Source organism: Poecilia reticulata, linkage group LG4, assembly GCF_000633615.1.
Source record: "Poecilia reticulata strain Guanapo linkage group LG4, Guppy_female_1.0+MT, whole genome shotgun sequence".
NCBI classification, from domain to species: Eukaryota; Metazoa; Chordata; class Actinopteri; order Cyprinodontiformes; family Poeciliidae; genus Poecilia; species Poecilia reticulata.
Genome location: NC_024334.1, coordinates 16705199 through 16732444, shown reverse-complemented (window position 1 = coordinate 16732444; position 27246 = coordinate 16705199). Strand labels below are relative to the sequence as shown.

The 27246-nt window shown below is 38.1% G+C and overlaps 1 protein-coding gene across 2 annotated transcripts in view; it reads right to left on the bottom strand.

Moving 5' to 3' along the window:
* The window catches only part of rab6ba (RAB6B, member RAS oncogene family a), a 56023-nt gene that overhangs the window by 4240 nt on the left and 24537 nt on the right, over positions 1 to 27246 (bottom strand). The window contains exons 3-7 of one of the 2 annotated variants that reach the window (XM_008407691.2): positions 17851 to 17904; positions 17338 to 17464; positions 14361 to 14472; positions 7468 to 7561; positions 5283 to 5349 (exon numbers count right to left, since the gene is read on the bottom strand). In XM_008407691.2, coding sequence (XP_008405913.1) covers positions 5283 to 5349; positions 7468 to 7561; positions 14361 to 14472; positions 17338 to 17464; positions 17851 to 17904 — 454 coding nt within the window. The remainder of the gene's footprint in view (positions 1 to 5282; positions 5350 to 7467; positions 7562 to 14360; positions 14473 to 17337; positions 17465 to 17850; positions 17905 to 27246) is intronic. The other variant, XM_008407693.2, reaches the window with a different exon arrangement.

Here is a 27246-nt window from a genome sequence, read left to right as displayed (position 1 = left end):
ATTGAAAAATGTGTATGTTTGCTTTTTTTTTTGCTTTTTTGCTCCTCCTGCTTTCAGGCCTTCATTTGATTTCTTTCCTCTGTTTGCCTGAGTAAAGCTGCAGGTGTTTGCAGCATGCTTGAGTAGTCTGGTTCATAGTGAAATCCCAGATGGGATCTTGTCAAATTAAAGCGCTTTCCCCAGATCAGAACCTGATGAAGAGTAATCAGCGTGACTAAAAGGCAAACTGAATGTAAATCATGCTGCTTTGCAGGGAAACAGCAGGTACACGACATGACTTATTCTGCTTAATCTTGTTCCACAATCCTCATTCTATTATGGGGATTTTGTTGTTGTGATAAACTAACAAAAAGTAGAGCTTAATTGTTCAGAGGGTCGTGAGTTACACATGAGCTTGGCTTGTGGCAAACTGCAAAAGAGATTTCTCAGCAACTCCTTTCAACCAGAGATGGTCACAGAGAATTTCTTCCAAGTCTCAAGTCTTTAGTCCACAGCTGAGATAAAACTTTTCTTATTAAATCCATAACATCTAGTCGGCCTCTGACCCTGCATGACTGTAGTCAGGAATCCAAACCCGTACCCTGCAAAAACAATAAAGCTGACACATTATTCTATTTAAGTACCCTTCAAATAAGACAAAAATTAACTTACAAGTTACTTTTCAGCAAGGTATGAGCTTATTTTAAGTCAATAATTGACTAGTATTCATAAAAAGTACTAGTTTCATTGGTAGATAATTTCACTTACAAGACCTTTTTCCCATGTTAGTGAAATAATCTGCCAATGACACCAACTTAGTCATCAAAATTAAGGATTTATTGAGTCAAAACATTTTTTTTTATCTTGCTGAAACATTACTTATAAGTTAGTTTTGCCTTATTTCTAGAAACTAGAACAAAAATACTTGATAATATTTAGTGTTTTTGTAGTGTACTGTTTCACTTGATAATTATTTAGCAATCTTTTAATATCTATTTAGGAGTCATCTTTAATATTTAAATTAGTATCTAAAAATGTAACCAAAGATTGTTGCATATTATTTTGAAATTTGTTAAAATGTAATCTTTACCTTAATAGTAATAGCAGGCATTTCTGTTCCAATAAAAAAAATGTTTTAGATTTTTTTATTTATAATGGGTAAACTAACTCCTGTTTATCCCAGCCTTCCTTCATATTTTCCACTCCTTTATATTTTGCACTAAGTTTAAATGGTTTTTTCCTCACTATGACCTGGATAAGGTTGAATAATATTGGGAAACTATTTTCTAAATTCACATTAAAACCTCTTTCTAAAATCTTAATAGCAAAGATGATCAAATATGAGACATAAATTACCACAACAAAAGAAACAAACAGGAAGAAAGTGCTTATATTTTGACAATTTTAGCTGGAAGTATCTTTGTAACGTTGCAGCTAGCTTAGCAGCGAGAAAAATGTCAGTGGTAAGTTATGTTTATTATGATTTCTAAATGATCCAAAGCCATTTAACACAGCGTTCATTTGGAGAGACATTAATGTAGCCATTATTATGAAGCTACAGCGAAAATGAACAGATTGTTATGAGGCATTAACATCCCATAATCCACCAGCATCACCGGCTCCGAATCAAACTCATCCTTTCACAATAAAACAGCTGCAGTCCGTCATTCACATACTGACTTCCCTTCACTTTTTTTTATTACAAACGGTTTAAGACTCGAGTCTCAGACAGGGAGACCAAGTCTAGTCTAGTTTAAAATAGTTGCAGTCAAAGTTGCACATTTAAAAAAAATAGTTTTTAATTTGCCATAAATCGGGCTTCCAAAAAAGTTTTAATTACTTAATTTTTCCAGAAAATACAGGATTTTAAAATAGTTAATATTAGAGATGCAGCAATCAGATATTACTGTCTGTGTCAATCCTGATGTTGGGTAGAGGTGGCAGTGTGCTTGGTCCATAAAGGCAGATCTATTCAGTCTAACTCTGTACTTTATGGTCTGAGCGACGTCATACTTTATAATTTATTTTACATTATCTTTAGAATTCCTAATTACATTTTAAAGTTGATAATTGGTAAAAATTGCAATGCTGTGCAAAATTTGCAATTGATCAGTGAATTTGGATTGGAGTTTGTGGTTGTGACTAAAATGTGGAAAAGTTCAAGCATCTGAAATACACTGGACACTGTTGGTGCAGCCAGTTTCTTTGTTTTTGTCAGTGTTTTCCTGGTAGCCCTGATGACCTCCATGCTGATCTGGGTCAAGCGCCGTGTTTAAACCCCGGAAGGGTTAACGACACAACCATTAGGTAGGAAATTGTTTTCAGAAGCATGAGCGGAAACCAGAAACCTTCAGGCCTGCACATCCACCATAACACGCTTCCTTCCCACCTCCAGTTTAAATGCACAAATTACAGTTTCCTAAATGCTCCGTGTGCTAACTGGAGTCTGATTTGGACCCCTCCGCGCTCTGCTTCAAATCAAATCTCATCCTTTTGAATCCGGAGCCTCCCTGCCTCCGTGTGTGTTTGTGTTTGGTGCGTGGAGCTGCTCCACTGAGCGACCGTGTCAGCAGAGACTCATCGCTGCTGAGGAACTGTCATCACCAGCCATCCATCACCGCTCCTCCACCTCTCACATTCTGCCACACCAGGAAAGAAGAAAACAAAAAAATAAAAAATAAAGAAGAGATGGAGCTTTATCTCCATCTCTTCTTTAGTTTCTTTAGTTCACTTTAGATCTCAGTGGATGGAAAAGTCTGGTAGGTTACCAAGTTTATTCCTGCAGGAGCTGAGTTCACAAGTAAATTACAGGAACGCTGCAGCGGGATGAGCGGGAGCGAGCGTTCCCGTGCTGCGCTGTGGTCTGCCTGATTTAGGCAGATAAATGCTGCCGCGTTCGTCGGGACAACAGGAGTCCCCTTAGAAGTGAAGGAGTAATGACAGTGCAGCGTGCGCGCGGTGCGACCGCAAGCAATTTTCTAGCTCATCTACAGTTTCCATAGAGATGCAACTCTGCGGTTGTGGAGTAGAGGAGGATGTGGAGGGCTGCTGCACCCAGGGGAGGAACGGTCACAGAAACAAACGGTCGGCGTTCACAGACGGAACAAAGAGACAAAAACATACAGAATGATTGTTGATTTATTAATACTACTGAAGTACTATATGAGACGGTGCCAGACTAATGGTACATTAATGTGGCTCTTGAGCAACACATATTTTTCTTGTAGTTTAACATATTGTTTTGTTTGTTTATTTCTAGGCCTGTTGCAATAAGAAATAACTCAATGAATCGCATGATAAATTAAGCTCAATAATTTCCATTTGAATGATTTATTGTTTCTCTTTTCTCTCTTTCTACCAAAAACTGGATGATAAAACTCTTAAGTCTGGCGTTTTGGTCTCAACTAGCACTTTGTCTTCCAGTTCCAGTGTTAAACGTTCTTGCATTATTATGTCATTACTGTTATTCTACTACTGTTAAGACAACAGTATTATTTATCACAACTGCTGGGACAATTGATTGTCCAGCAGAAGTTATCGTGACAGACCTATTTATGTCAAACCTTGATCCAAATTCAGATGGCATGATATACATTTAATTTGTTTGAAAATAATGTAAGCAGAAGTATAAACACATTTTACTCTCACCATTTTCTTTTATCTGTATTACTTTATATATTTACTCAGATTATCAAAGTCAGATCCCAAACGATCTGAAACATTAAAGTGTGACAAAAAAAGCAAAAACGGGATCAATCTGGAAAAAACCAAATCCAGTTTCACAAATACTCATTAAACCCTGGGGATCGATGCCGTGTTTCACATCTGATGAATAGGATAGAGATATTTATTAAAATGCAACATTGACCGTATTACTAAACCAAATAAACAGCATAAAAATCAGATGGAGTAGCAGAGCCTGGAGGTTCTCTTTTAGTTACTGATGGAAATTAAAGCAGAAAACATCTCAGCTGCTCCATTTATCTCCAATAACATGTTGAAAAATGTCTCTGTTTGGCATATATTATTCCACCAAGAGCATATTTTGCATATCACCTTCAATTATTCTTCCCTTCTTACCAGTGCTGGTTTAACTTTGGGCGCATTCTGCCGCTCCAGCAGAACAGGGGCTTGTTCTGAGGCGGTCTCTGGTTTTAACGAACAGACCTAAGACGAGCTGACGGTTACCAAGACGATTTTCCCTAACAACCTATTTAATTAGACAGGTAGCTGACGTTAAATAGATTGCAAATGTAATTCCGTCAGGTCGTTCACAGCGCCGTGCTGCAGCATTCAGACGTCAAAGTTTTTCCCCTGTACAAAAATACAGAGGAAAAACCCCGTATTGGGATAACATGTGACAGACCAGCACAAATCAGGGAATAGTTGTGAGATAGAAGCGAAGTGATTTGAGGGTTTAATGCCAACAAAAATGAGAAAATGTTCTCAAATAACTTGAAATTAAATATGCAAGAATCGACGCAAAACTGCATAAAATCCTTGAATGCATTTTGCAATACTTTCTCCCACATATGTAATGAGTTTATTATATTTTGCTGCCCATTATTACAAAATACAGAGATGGATCTTTTAAAGAAATGATGATGTAATAAACGTTCACAAACTGTTTGTGTCCAATCATTAATCAGTAATCATTATACTCCTAATAATAGTCATATTTTGTATGCTTTCAACTTGAAACTCTGGTCAACAAATTCAAAACTATTGGTAACAGACTCTGTATGAACCTACAACACAAAACGATTCAAAATGCCTTCAAGGATTTTATTACATTTTGTGTCATTATTACATAATGCAGCTTTAAAGACGTTTTATCACATCTTAAAGTTTGATTGTATCACATTATTGCATATTGTGGTGTTATACAGCCTTAAACACAGTCAGGGATACAATGGCATGACTGATATCAAAGCATATTTACATGATGCACTGGCCTAGTCAAAGTCCAGAACAAAATGCATTTGAGACTCTTTGGCAAAACTTAACATTTGATGTCAACAAATGCTCTTCAAGCATTTTGACTGAGCTTTGGCAATTTCCCAAAGAACAGGCAAAAATATACAACAAAATATTACAATTTTTATATGTTAAAATTTTATTTTTTTCCCCATTTCACTTCACAGTTATATGCTGCGTTGTGTTGGTCTATCACATAAAATACATTAGTGTTTGTAATGTGAGAAATTGTGGCAAAGATCAAGGGGCTATGAACATTTACACTAAAAAGTTTTCTGTTCACTGTGACTGTGCTATAACATATTCATGTTTTTTTCAAAGGATACTTCCTTCTTTGCTGGTTTCCTGCATACTTTCCATCCCTGGGAGAGCAGCCGCCACGCGCCGGAACAGCTGGAAGACAGAAAAACAAACAGAGACACCGTTGTTCCAGACATATTTACTTAGAATAAAAAAAAAAAAAACCCATTTAGGATTTTTAATATTCCATCTGAAAGAAAGGCGGTGTTTTTATGTTATGAATCTGCTGGCACAATGTCAGTCTGCTGAAAGATGACACAGCCAAACAAACAATGAGACACTGCAGCCTTTGGAGGCTGAACTGTGACCTTTGTTTCGGCTGCACAGAGTGATGCTCGGTGTTTTGGTGAAGAACGGCTTCCTCTGTCTGCAGGAGCTGCTGCAGTATGAGCGCAGTGCCTTCCATCAACACCGTCCACACACTGACAACACAGCCCGCCTTACACTTGTTTGTTCTTTATTCTGCAGACAACAGCTGCTTTAAACCAAACAACAAAACAATCAGCTGTTTAAAAACAGACTCGAACCAGACGAGCCTTCTGCTTCTTTCTGTCTGGAATAATGGAAACCTCAGCGTTAGGTAACGAAAGCAGTTCAGTTTGCAGAAATGGGCTAAGAGGAGAGAACTGAATTGTGATTGGTGGGCTGTCTGACCAAATCAGGGAGCAGCAAGCGCTCAAAGGGAACGGGATGAAACTGGAAGTTAAACCTCCAGTTCCTTTCACAGGAAGAGCTGACACTGCTGGAAGAGGAGTAGAACAGAAATATCCTTTACTGTCACACAAAAATATTAAAAACATGTATTTAAAAATAAACTAAGAATAATATACTGCAGCGCAACAGTAAAATATCATAATATACAATTCAGTTATCAAAAATGGTGTACTCCGATCGAAGGTAATGTGCAACTGAGTAGAATATGTAGCACTAAATGTGTTAAAAACCCCCACAAAATTTACAATAAATGGAAAATAAAACTGTGCTAACAACATAGATGCACAAATATCAGCAGAAATAATTTTTATAAATGAGCTCATTTGCTCGTTATTGTAAACACAGTAAGTGCAACATTGACCGTATTACTAAACCAAATAAACAGCATAAAAATCAGATGGAGTAGCAGAGCCTGGAGGTTCTCTTTTAGTTACTGATGGAAATTAAAGCGTCAGTAACTAGTAAGTGTTTACTTACTGGTTAGTAAAAGCTAAAGGTGTCAAGTCAAACTTAAATCAACTCAGCCCCTCCCTTCAGTAATTTCTGATATTTGCTAAAGGATCAAAACACCACACTGAGTTTTCGTAAGGTCAGATTTTAGCCAGATTTTTGTTAAAATTTAAAAATTCTCATATTTTTGTTTACCACAAATTGAAGAAAGGTTTCACGGATCCCAAACTGTGATGTAGAGAATATATGAACAGTGAAAAAGAAAAATCAGTGTAAGGTTTGACTCGTCCATCTACAATTTAATCAAATTAAAAAACACCTTGTTGCCATGGCTGCCACATCATAGCTATCTAAAACAAAAAAATGAGGAGTGAAAATCAAAGAAGCAAAGGAAATCAGAGGGGAAAAAAAAACTCCAAAAAGGCAAAGATCTCTCAACCAAGAAGGTCTGGAAAAAGAAACCAGTACTAATGTTACTAAACTACTCCACCATGAGGGAAGCATTTGTAATGATGTTGCAGTTTCCTGTACAGAAGGTTTATTTCCACTGCAGGTTGTGGGGGAGGTAATTAGTTATATTTTCCCCAACTTTCCTCAATTTTTATGACGTAGTAATGCATAAACTCCCACGACAACGGCTTATACTTCAGTCCACCAATCTACAGCTACTAGGTACCACTTTGAGACACAAACTTAATTTTGTTTAGGCGAGTTGTGACCTTTAATTATGACTCAATCTTGTTAATATTTACACTGAAACAATATTATTTAAAAAAAAAAAAAAACTGTCTAGGGGTGCACCGATTGCAGTTTTCTGACCGATCATACTCATCTTTAAAAAGCCTGACTTCCTGATTCCAATTCTGGCTGATACCAACTTTTTTGGTCAGAAATGTAGCTAAATATAGCATATAAGTCGATGAGTTGGCAACAGTGGGGTGACGATTGACATTTTAATAGAGTAAATAATTGATTGACCATGATGTCTTGAGAAAGATTAGCGCTATGTAAGCATATTCCGGGTTTGATTTGTTGGAAAATTCTCACTTGTTTGACGTTGTAGCCCGTCTTGGCGCTGGTCTCGATGAACATGACGCTCAGCTCTTTAGCCCTCTGCTCGCCTTCCTCGATTGTAATTTGCCTGCAAATAAAAAGGGATCTTCATCAACATCAGCATCTGAATCTAGACACAAAACAGTGGTCGTTACGCTCACATAAACAACAAGCCAAAACAAGTCATACGAGCTCATTGTCATTTTAGGCAGGGAGGGAAACAACAGGCGTGTTTGGGTAACTGGGCGAGAGTGATTAATTACACTGTATGAAGAGTTAATGATGGCAAATTTGCATCATGTTCAAATGAATGGGGCGGAGACTGCTTGGTTCTTGCCGACACAGAGACACCATCAGGTTTCCTGTGAGCACAGACGGAGACCTTTGGCCGAGAAAGCAGCAGATCCAGAGAGGAAAGGCTAAATTAATTAGCCACTGCTCTTCTGGAAAAATCCTCATGTCACCATTTTGTTCTCGTTCTTCTGCAAATCAAAAAGTATACACCGTGTATACAATTTAGTAGGCATATTTTCTAACTCCAAGTTGGATAAACTTCAATACTTAGTGGATTTAGAAATAGCAGGTGATGCGTGTCTGTAATGAGGCGGGGTGAGGCCCAAGGAGGTCAATGCACCATGTCAGGTTGTACTATTAGACAGCTTCTGTCTTCAGACAAAATGAGCCTTAAAGAGATTTAACTAAATGCGGAAAGTCAAACATTACCAGACGTCTGAGGGATGACACACTCTTGAGATTCCCAAGACTTTATGGCAACATGACAGAACAATTAAATGTTTTGTTGCAAATAGTCAATGGGGTCGTAAGAAACGTGTTGAGAAAAGAAAAATGTAAATTAAGCGCCAAAAGATTAGAGAACAATCAAGTGTGAAGCAACCAGGAAGCCATTGTCATCCAGTTCTGTTATATTCAACCAGAGCAGGTCCAACAAGCAGCTGGCTATTGGACCTGCTGTGGTTGCTGCTACACAAAACACCGACCATCAACAGATTGAGTTACTGAAAATAATTGGGAGGGCTACATTGGTCACTGATTATTTCTTTTAAGTCAGAAAAGCTTACCAAGCGTACAATTCTCACTTAAACAGATTAAAATAAAAAAGTGAGACAGAAAAATGTGAGTTTTTTTATTTAGTTAGGTAACAATTCTTCCCCAATAATTGAAGAATTATTGGGGAAGAATAATTCCCCAATGAGGTTTTGGTTTTTCTTCTTTTTAAAAAGCCAAAATCTCACTTTTACTTTGAGGTTTTGTTAACATTTTGAATGAAGAGCATTGTAGATGGCGATTAATAAGAATAATCCTCAAAAATAAGGCCTGCCTAGTAACTGTGCACACGGTGAACACGTCTAACAGGCTTTCAACCCTTAAACACAGCAGCGCTAAATCAAACGGATGCTTCCCTCGTTCTCCAACACCTCCTTTGCGTCGCATCTCAGAGCGGAGTAATTCAGCGCACATGAGATAGTAAAAGACGTCTGCTGCACACACAGGAAACGTTGCACCGGAGTTGCATTTCAATAATAACGCCACCTGACAGAGTTACACCATTTCTTCTGCAACTATTTCTGGATGCTTCGGTCTGAATCGCAACTTAAACAGCTCTGCAGCTTATTTATCATCAGAGGTGGCTCCAGGGAAGCCGGAGGATGAATGTGCTGTCCTGGCAACATTTATGCCTTGCAAAGCAGCACTATGATTAAAATAGTAGAAATATGTGATGCCGCCTTAATGTGTGTTGCACTAATGATCCTATGCAAACAACAGCGAGGAAACAAAGTAACAGGACATAATCATTATGGATTATGATTAAAATGTTTTAATTCTTCGGTACATCCTTCTATTTTTTTTAAACGTTGACTCCCTTGGATCGGTTGATCCTCAAACTCATGTCATTGTTGATCATCCAGAGTAATATGATGAACTTAATCAAAAATGACAATGAGTCTGAAAGAGTTTTCACGTTCAGACAGGAGCGGCTCGCCCCCCTGAGAGAAGGTCAGGACATACAAAGACAAAACTCCAGATTGCTGTAAGCTGTTAAATCACTTTAAACCCAATATATTTATAGCTCTGCAATGGGAACATTATGAGTTATTAAAGGTGACCTATTATGCTTCCTTGAAGAGGTTAGGATAGGCCTAAGCATGTTAATTACATTTCGAACACCAAATCATTCTTAGGTCTTATTCTGCTCAGTTCTGCATATTTTGAGCTCCTTTCAGAATGAGCTGTTTAAGGGCTTCTGTCACTTTAAAAGTTGGCCACGCCCCCCAACTCAATGTTTACACTGGCAAGTGAGTATAGCTGCGAATACATGCGCCATTATACAACTGTACACCTTTGAAAAGCAGATGTGGAGCCTCCTGCACAAACAAGAATGCAGCAACAAAACAAAACATTTGTCTTTTCCAGCAGCCATTGAACAATGCATACAGCAGTAAAACCAGCATACCAAACGTGCTAGAGCTCTGCTCAGGTTGCTGGGTAACAGGTTGCACTTCACTGAGCTTGGTAGGTGAGGAACAGCGCCTGCCGATTTGTGATGTCACATTCCAGAGGTTTTGAAATGGGTCATTTTCCAGACATCAAATAATAAACATTGCCAAAAAACTTTGTTTTTGTTATTAAGCGTTTGGGTTGTTTTTAGAAGCAGTGGAAACCCAAATGGCAGTACAAAAACATGCAAAAGGTGAATTTTGTACAATACGTCCCCTTAAAAGCTATTCTGGCACTGACTTAAAAATGAAAAGATGGTGATTGGATCAGAACCATTTTCAGCTTGATCAGTTAATCGGAAAAATGCAAACATCCTACATTTTTCTGATCTGTGAACACTCCATGCCGAGCACCATTAGGATAGGATTAGGATGGAAGTCTGTTCAAGAGGAAGGAAGCCTGAATATCAACAGTTTAAGTATCAGTGAGGTATTTAAAATGAAGTTTGAGGTTAGTACAGTTATGCAAGAAAGTCTCTAAAAGGAAACATTTTCTCTTACTTCACCAGATATTCTAGGTAAGAGAGATTGAGAGCAGATAACACAAAGGTTTCCCAAATTACAACAAAGTTACTGTTTAATCGTTTTGGGTTAGAAGCAGCAGTGTTACTGGATTTGATGACCTTTTGCAGATTTCTCAGTAAAGGTCAGGGTCAACATTTTCAAGATAAAATCATGGAGATTGCCAGCTCCTTAAGCTTGTTTACATTTCAAGCTGAACCTTACTATTATGAACTTGCAGACATGAATGCAAAATTCAGACCATGATCCTAATCACACCATCTCAGCAGTGAAACATAGTGGTGGCAGAATCATGCAGTAGAGACGTTTACCATAAGACTTGCCGCTGTCGTTGCAGCCAACAATGGTAATGCCAACTTTTAGTGCTGGACAATAAATCAATAACGATACATATTGCGATAGACATGACTGATGTCTATAGATAATCTGATAGAATATTCAATATATAGAATATTCACTGAACTCTGATCCAGAACCGCACAGCATTCTGGGAGAAGTAGGCAGAGGTAACCCTTTAGCCACTCAACCTCTCACAGCGAGCTGAGCTAGACTGGTGGCTCACGTACTCATTGGTTACCTAGCAACAACCTGTTGAGTAACTTGCACAGCAGCTGTTTCAGGTTTTGCCCGCTGTGTCTCTTTACTGCTTAAAAACAAAAACAAAAACATTACATGGAGTGAAAACAGTTAAGATCACGCCACCAATCCTTCATATATTATTTTTAAATCAATATACTGATATAAAACACATATATTGAGTTTTTGACTCAAGAGGGTAAAATATAAACTGGCACCACACTTTCTATTTGTCAGATGTTTTGGAATAAATTTTTACCCCATTCACATGTATCCGCTACCTCGTGTTGTACATTGAAACCTTGTGGTAGAAATGTGAAAATCATGGCATAGTAGCTGTACAATTTGTGCTCCTTCTGCTTAACAGAAGAATTTTTCGTGGGAAGAAGAAATTCTTCTACTAGCTAATTATCGAAAATGTTGTGGTAGTCGTTCAGGAGCAAGTATAAAAAAAGAAAACGGCAAAATGCAACGAGCTGGATACCGTGGAGCTTCTTCTCGTCGGTGGGCAGTTCACCAGGCTCTGCTTGGCTGCTGCCTCCCGCTGCCTGGTGCACACCAGATTTCCCACATGCTGAGCTCCAGCAGATCTGCAGCTCCTACTCTGTGCATACTCCCCTAAGCACTGAGCATTGTGAAAAGCTCCACCACACCCCAGTGAGCAAAACCAAAACCAAAACAAAAGAAAAAAAAAACTCTGAAATGCTTTGTTCCCAAGTGATTTATACATACAGTATGTGTAAAGTCTACAATACGTGGAAACAAAAAATTAAAAAGGCGCTACATACAGATGGTGTGAGAAAAAAAGATGCCAAAGACGCAAACCGAGCAGAATTTGATCATTTATGATGAAATCTGACTCTTACTCTGTCACTTTTGAAAAATTGTTAATTTGCTGAATCCCCTGATGCGACTCAAGAACCTGAACACACCTTCTAAACATTTGCACGAATGTTCCTGTCAGCATTGTTTCCTGATACTAATGAGGCCTTCCTCTGCAGAAAGCTGAATAATAAGCTCGTTATTAAGATTTAGAATGATCGGGTAAGAAAACATTTGCTTCAGCTGGAGCACTGATGGACCATTATAATTTTCTGCGCTGATTTAGCTAAACATCTGTCAGTTTGTTTGGTCCACACAGCAACAAGGCTCATTTCCCCTCTCAAAGTGGGAGATTAAAGGAGGACGCTGATGTGATCTTAATGCAGTATACTGAATTTGTTTCTTTGCTGCGGCTTTAATATTCAGACCACATTAAGAGCAAACTAAATTAACTGTGAAAAACTGGAAAAAGTCCAACAAGAAACTCCGATTAGAATCAAACAGCTCACTTTCTAAATGTTATTCAACCTAAATGCTTAGGGTGTAATCATAACAATGAGTGGTCCTCTCCTACCAACACCTCCTCCTACAAAACCAAAGCTTTTCATTCATCTTTTGCTACAGAAACGGTGAACTTTTATTGGCAGCTCCGACGAGACACATCCAAGAAACTGCCACCATCAGCATTTTTCCTGATTTCCTTTCACTTCCTGACATACTGTGAAGTAAAGCGCCAGGGGAGTTTCTCTGCAGCTCTGAGCTGTTGACCCTCGCCAGGGAAATTAATGCATTTTGTACCAATGAAATTACTTACCTCGCAAGGATGGATTTTCCTGGAGTGAACGTGACATTCAGTAAAGCTGCACAGTTCAGAGGAAAAACGCAATAATGGAAGCACTTTCCAGCATCCATATAATACTAATGAGACAATATGGAGATACATGGAGAATGTAAAGCATGAATCTAATAAAGGGTATTGTGTACGATGAAGATCCATCACGTATAAACTACCTTTCCGTTAAATCCGTTTTCGTGCCGATTGCAGATTAACGCATAGTTTGCCAGTACATGTTGGTGTCCTCATCCTGACCTATTTTTGTCTTTGTCTTCAAACAGGATTTAATTAAAAATGTCTACACATGCATTTTCAACTCTTCTGATTCCTAAAATGGCAAACACCAAGATCCTGTGCTCAGTTTTCTCAACGTTTTATTCCTTATGTTCTTCTTTTTAGCCACTTCCCCAGCAGATCCACAACACACTCTACTCTCACTGACTGATGTAAAATGATGGATGAAGCCAATTTTCTCCAAGTCAACTGCAAGAAATCCAATATGTTAATGATTGGACCAAAATATGTCGGAGTCTTCATGCAACTTCTGTCCCACCCTGACCCAGTCCAGAACTATTCATGCTCAAATCATTTGTCAAAACAAACCTTTTTCAAAAGTACTTTTAGGACATCACTGATTTGTGTGTCATTTTTATTAACTTTATTTTAGGATTTTATGTTACTCAATACTCTGTAAAGCCCATCAAAAATAAAACGTAAGATAATTACTACCATCACAGCCCAAAGAAACAATAAGAGGATCAAAGTATGAAACCTGGACTAATTTTCTTAACTGGTTGTGTTGTGAGGTTCTGCAGGTTTTAGCAGATTTCAGGCAAAGAAACAACTTCACCACTGAACTAAAAAGGATTATTTCCACCTTTCTTTGCATTGATTCCTTTGTGTATGAAGTCTGCCTGTGGCCTACATTTTGTACACATGCACCATCAATACATTTAGCCAGCACAGCCTATTTTATGGTTCAGTTCTTGCTGTATTATGTTCCTAATAATGCGAGTTTGATTCCTTAGTTTATTTTTCCCTCAGCATCTTTAAATCGACTCTTTTCTCCACCTATTTTGGCTTCATTAAGAATCTTGTATCATCAGCATTTTCATTTTTTCTTTTTTTATGACTGTACAAATCACAGTCACATAAACAGGATGTGCTGAGGGATAAAACATTTCATAATCATGATTTACTTATTTCAAAGCAGGTGGTCTGACCCGAGTCGCTCCAATGAGGATCGGCTGAGTTCCAAACATCACAACAATAAAACTAGATTTAATTCATCCCATAAAGCTAATGACTGTGTTCATTACAGAATGTGATTATGTAGCGACAGTAAGTCCTCGCATATATTCCTGCACTGCTTGGACTGTAACATTAAATTCATATGCATTCACATCATTTCCATCTCATTAATACACAGATGTACTCTGCAGCGAAGCATCTAGACCCTGTGTTGTGTGAATGCAGCCGGTGGAGTCAGCTTGCTTTGTTCTTGCTGTTCAGCTGAATGTGCCTTCAGACAGTCGCTGTGCCTCATAGTTGCCATGGCGTCGGGGCACGAAACGAGATGCTGGAGTTAGCTGGCAGGAAGGGATGGAACTACATACCTCTTGTCTGCTAAGTCTGTTTTATTGCCAACAAGCATGATGATGACATCACTTCCTCTTTCTGTTCTCACGTCGTCAATCCATTTCGATGTCTGCTGGAAGGAATTGACATCTGTGGGGATAAAGCAGAGTGAGATGACACCAAACAGCTGAGGCGATAAACGATGCAGCAGCACCAGTCCTCCCACTGCTGTAAACCAACATGGAAAGTATAGAAAATGGTGGGGGAAAAAATACGACTGTTGAAACCTTGGTAACGAAGTGCTCCTCATCACATTCCCTCATCTTAGTGCATCGTTCCAGAACATTCACAGCTCTGACAGTAAAGCTGCAGTATCTGACTTCTATAAAAATGTTTTTTTTGTTTTGTTTTTTTACATATTTGTTAAAACTGACATTATGTAGTGACAGCGTAGTACGAGACAGATAATCCGTAAAAAAAAAAAAAAAAATACAACCTCCTCTGCCGTCTCCCTGTGGCCAACTGTGGAAATACACCGCTTCTGGTCAAAACCAACCAATCAAAGCCAGGACAAGGGTGTTAATGCAGTTGATCATCTTCATGTGCGAGCTACTCACACCCTCCACTTGCTCTCTGATATGCTACAGCTGGTTCACCACAACATAGCATGCCGTAAATGCTAAGGCGAGTTAGCATGGCAATGACAGCAAATAAATAATTTTTCTGTCATTTTTAGTAATTTCTCCACCTTTAGTACAGTGAGCAGTACATACATGAGCATGATCGACAGTACCGCCCTTCTGGCTCTGATTGGTCGTTTCTGACTGGGAGTGATGCATTTCTTCTGGCCACAATAGTAGCACTTGGAGGAGTAGCTAAATTTTTCTATAGATTATCCGTTTCATTTTATATATGGTGACGGTTTTAACAAATATGCAAAAAACATGTTTATAAAAGTTGTATGTTGCATTATTAAAGGTTTTATTTGGAAAGAATTTTGATGCATCATCTTCTTTGTACTTCAAAGCCAAGAACTACTTCCTGTTGGCAAATCACTTAAAATCCCTATAAAATTATATTGAAGTAAGTATGTATGTGTGTAACATTCACAGAAAATGTGAAAAAGTTCAAGAGGTTTTAATAGTTTTGGAAGGCAGTAGTTGACATGGAATAATACAAACAGCAGTGAAGTCCCATGTTAAGTTGCTGAACTTTAAAGAAATATCTCCACTTTGCCTGGCAGGGCTAACTGGCTGCTACACTGAGGCATTTACTGGATATAGATTTTGATAAAAGATTTTATTTCTTTTCCAAAGTGAACCTCAAACCTGGTAAATCATGATTTTGATATTTGTGTACATCATGAGACAAAAGTTACATATCATAAAACCATCTGATATTATATATAGCCATTGCTTAACTGTACAAAATAAAAACCCTGTAATATCTAACAAAAACTATACTGTAGCAACACTACTGATGGGCTAGTAGTCACTAATCAAGCCTTTTAGACTCCAAATGCTGGAGATGCTAGAACAAAGGATAGTCAAGTAACCCATAAGACAAACCACAGGAGACAGACAGCCTCAGTGAGAGTCAATATAACCAAATGTTCCTTATACATTACATCAGGCAGCACATACTGTGTTAATTCAAAAGGTCTTATAGAAAGAAATGGACTCATCTTGTTGCATTTAATGAAAGCTTTCAAAAAATTTGAATCAATGGGACTCCTATGGTCACACTGTTCCATACAACATACCTGCCAAAATCTCCTCGATTTCAACCTTCCTTATAAAACTACAGAAAACATTGGAGGTGTGTGTAACTTTGTACATTTTACACTAACTTTAGTTTTAATCCAATGGTGAGAACTGATAACTAAAAAGTTAGTTTGGCTAATGCTAAAGCACTAAACCAACAAAGTATTTAGTGGAAGCTAATGATAAAGATGCTAACTTCATTTCAAATTAAAACACAAGTCTTCAAATTCCATAACTCCTGTACTTGTCAAATGTTAGGGTATGTTCTGCTTTATTCAGATTCCTTAAACCAACATCCCTTTATTTTATTTTGTTTGTAGAAATTTAACAAACACCAGTTTTTAAAGTTGAAGTTGTTTATAAAATGAAGTGAAATGGTGTGATAAATTAAATCAAAGATAAAAAAAAGTTATTTACATTTAAAGAGGCAGTATTATGCATTTTACAGCCACATTGAATCATTTTATAACAACTATATTACCTTCAGTTGTTATAAAAATGATGTATAAATCAAACATGACTTAAAAGAAATTTTACTTCTTAATTTAACGCCTTGAAATTGGGCCTCTGTCTCTTTAAAAACTCCTACTCTTTCTAAAACTCTGTCTTCAGGAAGTCATCACATCTTTTCTCTAGTAACCCTTTAACCTTGTTTTTAAAAACAATGCACTGAGAAGTAGCTTCTATAATGAGCTCAGCTGATGTGCAGTTCTACCAGATGTTTACTAACTGCTGCTCTGAGGAGGAGCTTCATCTTTGTAGGCGGAGCTAGGTCCAACCAGGTGTATGTCACAGCTGAATGGTTGCCATGAGGCTCAATGATTTCTCAAACATGCATGAAAGAATCAAAGCAACACTCCAGGTATGTTTTTGATAAGGGAATGGCATAACATGATGTAAAGCTTAACAAAGTTGATTTATCTTAATACTGCCCCTTTAAATCAAAACTTAAATGAGTTATTTGTCTTTCAGAATATAAAAAGTCTGGTAAAGTCTGTTTTCCATACACATTTTCCTTTTGTCGCCACCATACTTACCCAAACCTTGGAAACACTTTTCATACATTTCCTATGTAGTAATCCTGTCATTCTATCTGTAACAACAATCTCCAGAGTCAATCCCCTTCAGTTTTAGTGAGCACAGTGTGAGCCTTCTGTAAAACTCATCATGTGTGACAGAAACACACAGCCACAAAAAGACTCCACTAAGGAGCACAGAGTGAAATAGAAAAGCTGTCATCTGGGACACTGACTTGTAATGTCGTAGACCACCACGGCCACGGTGGAGTCCCGTATATAACTGGGGATGAGGCTTCTGAAGCGCTCTTGTCCTGCTGTGTCCCAAAGCTGCAACCTCACCTGGGGTTCAGAGAGAGAACGCTGAGGAGGGGAAGATTATTGAGACAGTCAGAGAGCCTGGAATCAGCTGGCTCCCTCCGCACACAGTCACCGATAACACAACGAAAGCAAGATTCACAACAGGGCATTATTCAGACGAACAGATACGTCATTTCCAAGGTTGTACTGCTTTTTTTGTGCCTTTTTTAAGATAAGCAGATAGCAAAACAGCAGATTTCATTGTATCCACCTACGCAGCACAGAAAGATGACATGCTGTTCCCTCAGCGCTGCTCAACAGTCTGAATGCATATACATTATTGTTAACTAACGCCACAAAACCATCGACGGAGACAGCAGCTGCTACTGGGAAATACAACGTTTTCACTTCTTTTTATGACATTAATCAGACGTAACGAAGGTCCTTACCGTTCGATCTTCCAAGTACATTGTTTTGGACAGGAAGTCGATTCCAATTGTGGCCTGGAAAGGAAAGAAGATATCAACAAACCAACATCGCTAAACTCGACTCTGAAGATTATCATCATTATGATACGTGTAATAAATATGATCAAATCTGCAGTGGAATCCAGGCAGTTGTTACACACATTAGCATTATGCTTAAACAACCAAAATACATCAAGAAGGTTGCTGATTTTAAATGCTTTTTACACTCAGTTGAGCTGTTTACAATCATGACTCACATCTTCCTCAGCAACCACTTATGTACACCAATCACAATCTAATCATTCCTTTTATTGTGTCATAAGGCAGATGGCAGTGTTCTTCTTCGAGGCGTGTTTACTTTCCGCTTCCAAGCCCACGGCTTCTTTGCTTTGCTGCCTGTCATGATCTCATCAGCTGCTCCGGCTCTGATGAGCCCAAACTGAGAAATCAATGCTAAACTGCAGATCTGCATTTTGTTTCACCGCGCCGCTTGTCAGAGTTGTTCATTTAGAAAGATGTGGAAATATTGCCCGCGTCCTTTTGTGATGTAGATTGCTTTTCTTTTTAAAGGGAGAATAAAAGAAACTGTTCTGCTTTTTGCATATGTGGTATTCTTTGTCAAAACCTGGATTTAGTGTAAATATTCTGTTAAGCAGCACAGTATGAAAATAGAGACAGCTGGCCACGGCAGATGTGATCGGTGTGTTTTTCATGTAGCACTCCGAGATGTACAGATGTGGCGCCGGGGCTGACCCGGACCTGCGCGGCCGGCTCCAGCTGCTTCTTTAAAGTCTGTGTGACCTGGCAGACTACAGCATAGTCCAGCTGGAGTCTGAGTTATAGATGGTCAACAGGTCCAGTAACACTGCAGAACTCTCAAGTAAAAATTTACATTATTTTCAGTACTTCTCCTGAAATACTTTCCACAGTGTTCATATACACTTTATCCATGATAAAATTCAAAGCATCAGACTTTGGAGATAAGAACAATAAATGAATTAATACAAAAAGAAAGAAAAGTTTCAATTCACTATTGCGCATCATTTCATACCATTTTTAATAGTGTGTGATGTTACGGTATTGTAGATTTAGGGTAAACTAAAATATAGCATTTTATGTTCTGAAATGTCTCTCCAACACACACTCTATACAACTGACTGGTCCAAGAATAAGACACTAATTTAACTAAATATCTCACAATTTTAATCATGTTTAATGTATAAGTCTTTGAGCCATTAGGAATAATAAATATTCATTACATTGAAACAATCCAAACAACTCGTGTTTAGGTAAATGACTTGCATGCTCAAATTAAATGCTAATCTACAATATACAAAGAAAGTTATAAAAAATGTTCTTGCCAAGTTTTACGACCATTTTTAGTTTAATACCAACAAGTAGTTTTGGTTGCATAATTAACAATTTTTCCTTTAATTTTTGCATTTTTTGTGGAGTTCAAAAAGAAAAATCCTGAAATATTTTCCTGCCTTTGCTGATTTGTTCTTGGTCTTGGAAAGTCTGGTTTTGGTCTCAAGCAGTCTGGTCTTATCCATGGTCTTGGAAAATCTATTTTGGTGTTGACCTTGGAATGTCTCGTCTTGGCCCTTCAAGACCAAGGTCTTGGACCTGGAGGGTCTGGACTTGGTCTTGGAAGAACCGGTCTTGACTCCCTCCTTGGTTTTCTTGTTTCCAGCAAATAGAAACAATTTTAGTGATTCTAAATGACCTAAAACAGGAAAGGTTTAGTCTGATTTAACTTCAGACAGTGAGAAAATAAAGACTGTATCTTAATCTTTTAACTAGGCGTGAAAATACCTGATTAAAAGTCTAAATTTGAAAAACTGTTTGCAGTTGAAACCAAACATTAGATTTTACTTTACTACCAAACTGTGAAGTTTGAATATCAAACACTGTCGAAGACTTAATACAAAAATCAAGCACTTGAAAACACTTAATTGAAATTCAAGCATGTTTAAAGATTTCAAGCGCCTGCACAAACCCAGTTTCCTAAAAAGGGAGAAGTTCAGTGCAGCATTTGTGCGAACCAATGCCTAGGCAGGTGAATAGATGTATATGCCATGTTCCTCTCTGTTGGGCAATTCAGCAGGGTGCCCACTGCCCACTTTGACAGAACTGAGCATCAGCAACTCGATCACGCACTTGTTTCCTTGGCGATGCCAGCAGCCACACTGAACTGATTCAGAGTCTGGCAAGGATACGGGATGTCATTTATACACTTCTATTAGACTCAGCCACATCAAGCACTGCTGGGATCAAACTTCAAACACAAGAACTGGGGATGTGACAATAAGGAGCAAATCTGAAAAATTAAATCAGAATATTAAATACAAACTCTAGATAGCTACAAATTAAGCTGAATTTTCACTTTGCAAGCATAAAAGACAATAAAGGAAAAGTCTTCTTTAAACTGCTCTTAAAAAAGAAAACGCAAAACAAAGAATATATTCGGTTTTCAACAGTATATTAAATATAGATATTTATTACTGCTAAACCAGATTGAAGATAAACATAGTAGGTTGTTTTAGGAGAATAATAGAGATCTTCTAGGTTCTGTACTGCTTCCACTTTGAATATAGAATCCCTCAGACAGCTGTACATGCAGAAGTAAGATCATGGGAAATTATTAATGTTCCTCCCGTTTAATTTTTAACAAGCACATAATGTCAGGAGACTGGTCATACATGCCCCACCCATTCTGCTGCCAACTAGGGCTAAACCTGTCTTCAGTAGACAGGAGTGGTTCTAATAATCCCCCTCCCATCTTAAAATGTTAAGTATAAAAATGTTTGGAAGCGAATCAGATATTAATCATCATTTAGTTACTTGTTGGACTCCATGGTAACAGAGGCTAGGAACACAAACTACATTCAGAGGAATGTCATTAAAATTAGGGGTGCAAGATGTAAAAAAAAAAAATCTTGCTATGACATTGGTAATATTGTAATTGTTTAAGTCTCTTAAACAATATCTTAACTAAAAGAAATCATGAAAAGAAAGAAGCAGGAAGAAGCATAAACCTAGACCTACCAACTAAAATACATATTCCACATCAGCCAACTTCAGCATTGTGAAGGTTTCCTGTATTTAAACCTTGAGCCATTTATTTTGGTAGGCACCAGACTATTGAAAAAATAATGAACAACAACATGTTTCATGTTTTAGACATTCAAAAAGAAGACTGAAGCAGCTTTTGAGTCTGGTAATAGTTTTAGAGAGACTTCAGAAGAATTTGAAATCAGTCAGTCCAGATGGAGGACAAAGAAAACACCTGCCGACACGGGAGCTCTTGAAACCTGAGATACAAAGTACATGTTGGCACAGTCAGAAAGGGACTACACACAGACCAGAACTTGAATATCTAACACGTTCCCCAAATTTCCTCTGCAGAAAAATTTCTTCTAAATTCAGCAGGCTAAACAAATGCTGCTTTTAAGAGAGAAGAAAAAAAAATCTTCTGACAGCTCTGTTCCTACCAGGACTTTCAAGGTCCTCCATCTAGCAAGAGCGCTGACAAACCGAGCGACCCTGAGTCACAGAGAGCCCAGAGGCATCTGCTCACAGCTTCAACAGCTTATTAAGAACACGCAATGTGATTCATCTGAGGTTTGCTGCCAGCACTGTTCAGGAGAGTAAATCTGTCCATGAATGAGTCTCCTTTCACAGAAAGCGGGCTGAAAAAAATCAAAGACCCCGAGACCCTGAACAGCACTGAAGAAGGACAGAGCAGCTTTTTAAAGACTACATTTCTCGAGTCAAGGAGAACATGGATGCTTCAACTCTGATCATTATTGTGGTGTTGTGGTTAGAAGAAAAAGAAAAGTCAGTTTATTATTATGACAAAGGTCCATGCTTGATACGGCGGGTAACACAAAGTCACTTGGCATAAGCGCAAAGGACGAAGCCTGGATAGGGTTAGGGTTATGTCTGCTTCCTAAGATGCATTTTCTTCTGAGTATTTTAGACCTGCTCTATCTAATAGGCAAGGGTCAATTGTAATAGATAACAGTATTACAAATTTTAAAAAGATCAAAATTTCATTAATTGCTGTTTTTCTGATTTTTATTAAAATAAACTAAATTATGTTCTACATGTTATAAATTTCTGTGTTAGCACTATAAATCTGTAGTAATGCTAACTTGAAGTTGAAGAGTCAACACTCGGCCCGCGCCGGGCTTATTCTTTATATCGTTTAAGATTTCAACATGTAAACAGAACATCCAGAGTTAGATTTCATAGCTTCAATAAGTTTATTGACACAGTTAACCTGGAGCTCAAAGGTTAGGTTTACATAGAATAACATTTACACTAAACAAGTTGGAAAAAATGAGGACGGCTTTCCGCCCCCCAAAGACGGCGCTAACATTTCCGCCTTCGAGTAATGAAAACAGGCAGAAAAGAGCAGCTGATTCTGATTATTTGGGGAGAACAGACAGATGAAATCACAGCCTGGTGGCCAGGCTTGACTGACAGCTCAGACGCAACTGACAAAAGCGTGGAGCCTCCAGGGACCCCAGAGCCCTTTAACATGTGCTGCCAGGCAGCAAGGACGCCTGTCTCTGTCTCTCTCGGCTGAATGGCTGCTTGATAGGAGACTGCTGCTTTAAAAAAGGAGCAAATGCGGCTCGCCTCACTGACATCCTCCTGCTGCCTGGAGCTGCCGCTACGCTCAGTTTCATCTTTCTGACGGCCGTCGGTCACTAAACACACCACTGCTCCTCTTTCAAATGACTCGGCCGCATCTGCTCGACTGTCCGAAACTTGACGAATGATGAATCAAAAACGCCAGCCGACAATCCCGGATGTAGAAGCTGGAAACCATGATGGCATAAATCTGCACTTCAGGACAGGTGTCTCCTGTGGGCTCTATTCAAATCAATTTTTAACCCTCATTGGGCTAATATATCCTCCCCCCTCTGAGCAGCAGCACAAACACTCTCACTGATCTGATGCCTGCTGCATTTTAATTAAAACGTAAAGGTCTCTGGAGTTGAGACAGAAAAAAACCCCAGCAAAATCACTGTCAGCTCTACCTGCTACTGAGAAAGAGGGTCATTGTGCATATGTAACTATGAATTAGGGAAAACTGAGTTACAGTTTTGATCCATGTCAATTAAACTATGACTAGCATCACAGTAGATAGAAAAAAAATGCAGGAGCACAGGTTTCTAGATAAACTTGGAAATTTCTGAGTTCCAAAAGCCAAAAATATTCTAGAAAACACTAAGAAAATATGAGATTAATCGCAGAAATGTTCTTGGATAAAAACAAAAAATAAGGAGATTTTTGAGTCCAAAAAGCCCCAGAATTGCTAGAAAAATCTCTGAAATGTTGAGGTTAATCTTAGAAATGTTCTAGAAAAAAAACTTTGAAATTTTTAGAGATTCAAAAGTCAAAAGATATCCAGAAAAAGATATTACATTTTTTTTTTAGATGCATCATAATGAGATAGAGGTTACGAAGCCTTTTTTTGAAACATACCTTTCCTTAAACAAGCAAACAGAAAACCAACCCTCTTGCTGCATTCCTCCCAGCTGTTGCAGCCACAGCTGTGTCGGCATAAAGACTGACATTAAACAAAATATGAGCGCTTCATTCAATAAGCAGATGCTTTCTATTCAGCGCCAGCCTGCTGCCTGTCCCTTCAGGTCTCATTACTTCTAGACTTCTGCAGAACACCATTTGTGTGTGAAACCAAGTCCCCACATACTTCTTATGATGATTACATTAAATGTTGGCTTGGATGGCTAATAGATATCCAGACTGGAGTTTATCCAACACCACTTAGCCTGGGAATTACAGCAGCAGCCTTGGGGTAAGATTGACTGCAGACGAGTCACACTGGCCCAGATGTATTGATAGAGCCTCTGCCACCTCTGAAAATGATGCAGACATAACAGTCATTCATAAATGAACATCATAAATTCGAGTCTAGTCTATAAATGAACAAACGTGTACCAGCATATTAATTGGTGCACATGCAGATCAGCAACACACATGTATCACTTCTATAACAGAAGGCAGAAGTGGCAGCAGCTGTGTCGAACGATGCTGCTCCACTCGTGTTGCCAAGTGTCCAACAGCTGGACAGTGCAACGGCAAAAGTCACCAGACAGGGAAAATGACCCTGTCATGGAGGCATTAAATATCTTTACATGCACTCGACAGGTTTAAAATTAGAGTGACAGAGTTTCAGTTAATTATCTGAAGGGAAAAGTAGCTGTTCTGCTTCAGATAGTTAGCATCAGGAGCAAGAATCAGCCCTCTCACTTTGTGCGTTATTGTGAATAAAGTACAGATTCTCTGTGCAAATCAAGGATTCTCTCTCTCTCTCTCAAAAAAAAAAAAATCTAATAACTACAATAGCTTTGCAGCTGGGCACAGTGAAAAGTTGAAAATGATTAGTAGAGTCCTGCAGTTGAATGAAACATCCACACACACAAGGATGTCAGTCTGGAAAGTCACCAGTGCCGCTTATCCAAAGTTTAGGATTGATGCCAGGTTAAAAACAACTGTTTAATTGTGCACTTTAGCAGGCCCAATTAAACAGGGCTTGCTAAAGTGTGTTCGTTGGTTGCAACCCAGCGTTCTGATGCTAAAAATTAGCATCAATGCTAAAGTAAGTCACAATGTATTCAATAGCATGTGGAGAACCACAAGCATGTTGAGTAACATGGACCTACTCCATTCAGTATGTTAAAATTAGTGTATAAGCTAAAATTAACTAAAATGCTAATGTTAGCCTAAATGCTGTCAGTGGCACGTGGGGTATAACTAGCATGTTGTCTTACATCGACTTCCTCAATTCGGTGTGCTAAACATGGATAATGAATAATAATAAAAAAAGATAAAAAGCTATTTTTAGGGATAAGGCTACTTCTAATGAATAGCAATGCATAGCAATGCATGGGGCCTCCATGCGTTCCTATGGCAGGCCCCAATAAGATGACCTTATTGTTGTTTATCCATCGACACACTGAAGTGCTGTCCTATCAGGTTATTTGAGAGTAGCTCTGTAATTGTGCCACTTCTATCAACAGTCACATCATCAATAATCAGCAGTGACCCCAATTTATTGGCAGCAATGCATGTCCATGTCTAATAAATGAGTTTATTATGCTTTGGATAACCAGCTCTTCCATTCCCACTGAATGCAGACAACATTGCATTAATCAGCTTCAGGTAAAACATGTCTTATTCAAAAATCTTGTACGAGTTACATCAAGTTTGAGTTTCACATGAAGAATACTTCAACTCTCATGCTTATTTTATATACATATAGTGGTGTCAGTCGATTTGTTTTCCAGGTTTTAATATTCAGGAAGGTTTAAAATAAGTAATTGTCTCAAATGTCAATTTAGAAATGTTAATTTTAAACTGCTTGTGCTTTGGTGGAAGGATAAGTCATAGTTTGAATATGTACATGTTACCTTGGTTTTATCCAAACATTCATCAGAGTGTTATTTTAAAGTTCAATGTGCTGCTGAGCACACCGCTTTGACTCTCCTCACTCTTTAGGTCAAAACAGGTAATGCAAATCTGCGCTATGTAATATTAATGCGTTATACTATTGTGATTAAGCGCACAAGTTAACTTTGTAAAAATGTAAAGTTAATTTTATTTTCTACTTTTCATCAGATCAGAGTACAAGCCATTTGAGGTAAACTTCCTTTTACAGATGGTGAATGCCTCCTCTTTTTATTCAACAAAACTAAACAGCCTTATGTTACACAGAGGAACCTCTCATCCTAAAGGCTTCTAAATCCACATTTGTAGGATGTATTTGGAAGGCTAGCAATGTAGCAGGAGGCCCCCCACTGCTACCACCATGCTACCGCTCTGCTGCTGCTCCATGCACACTGTTGTCTCCTGGGCCTGCCACAACGACAAGCAGATGGTAGAAGATCAGCTCACTTCCAGAGCCATCAAGAGGTGTGTGCAACGTTGGCAAAAGTGCGATGTGTCTGGGCGAGAGCGTCACTCTGACAAAGCTGTTGTCTCGAGTATCATAACTTCGTACAGTAACAATGTTAGGACACTTTAATATTTTTGAAGTGCGAGTGGAAAAAAGTGCCTATGAACTGGTTGCTTTTTAACTGCGAGCTACTGACAGAGATGTGAATGCAGCTACAGCTTCTGGGTAGTGAAATATGAAATACTGAAACCTACATGGGTGGGTTATGAGTCCAGTGCACAGCGCCCAAGGATGAGAAAGTCATAATGAAGGTTGTTCCTGATTCCTAAATAAAATTATGTGATTCATAAAATAAAAAAAATTAAAAAAAGGCATCCTAGAAAAAAATGTGTTCATTAGTATTTATGACAATAAGAGATACTCTGCATTCTGATGCACTTTAAGATTCACACATTAGACTTTCTGTTAGTGCTAAAACAATAAACACAATATTTCTCTTTTATTGGGATTGAACACTTTTAATAATTACCACAATGCAGTTTGAGAATAAAAGTCTAGTTTATAAGATTGAATCTGTTTCAATATGTAAAAAACTGTTTAAAAATGTATTCAGAAAATATAATAGAACTAGTAGTGGGTGATATGAACTTAAATGATATTTTGTTATAATGAATGTATCAAGTTCTTTTTTTTTAGTTCTTTTGGTTGTTACTATACTCCTTTGTAAAGCACTTCTGTAGGATACCACTCACATAAAGAAGTGTGACTTGTATGACTAAGCTGCATGCAGCAACTGCATCTAATCATATTTTCAAATTTATTGATGTTTATTCACGCTCTCAGTGATAAAACAGCAAATATCATGGTAAAACTATCAATCCCGAAAATATGACAATTTTGAGAGACTTTAAACAATCAAAATCTATCGTGGCAACAATAAATCAAAGCTCATAAGAAATGTATCGTGATAAATGATGAACAATATGATAAATGCATAAAAAAAAACAGATAAAGATTTCTGAAAGTGGCCAACTTTGCAACCGTGGCTCTGTGGGTTAAGTCGTCGTCTTGTGGGTTCGATTTCATCCTCCGCCTGCCATATGCTAATATGCCTCAGTGTATATAAGTGTGTAGTTTGTGAGCACAAATCACTATGTCTACCAAAGCGCTCTATAAATTCAGTCCATTTGCCATTCACTAGACTCTCTTCAGAACTGTGGATTAACAATGGCACTTTCTCAACTGTACCAATCCCATTTGCAAAATATGAAAATATGTTTGAGTACGACCAGAAAAATAACGTAAATGAAGTTCAACGTAGTATTTGTAGTCTCTTCTCTATTTTGAAAGAACCTCTTCCATATTGCCTTTTAGATCTGCTGTATTACCTTTTAAAGAATACAGTTATTATTAACATTTCCTGTTTGCCTTTTTTATTGTTTAAT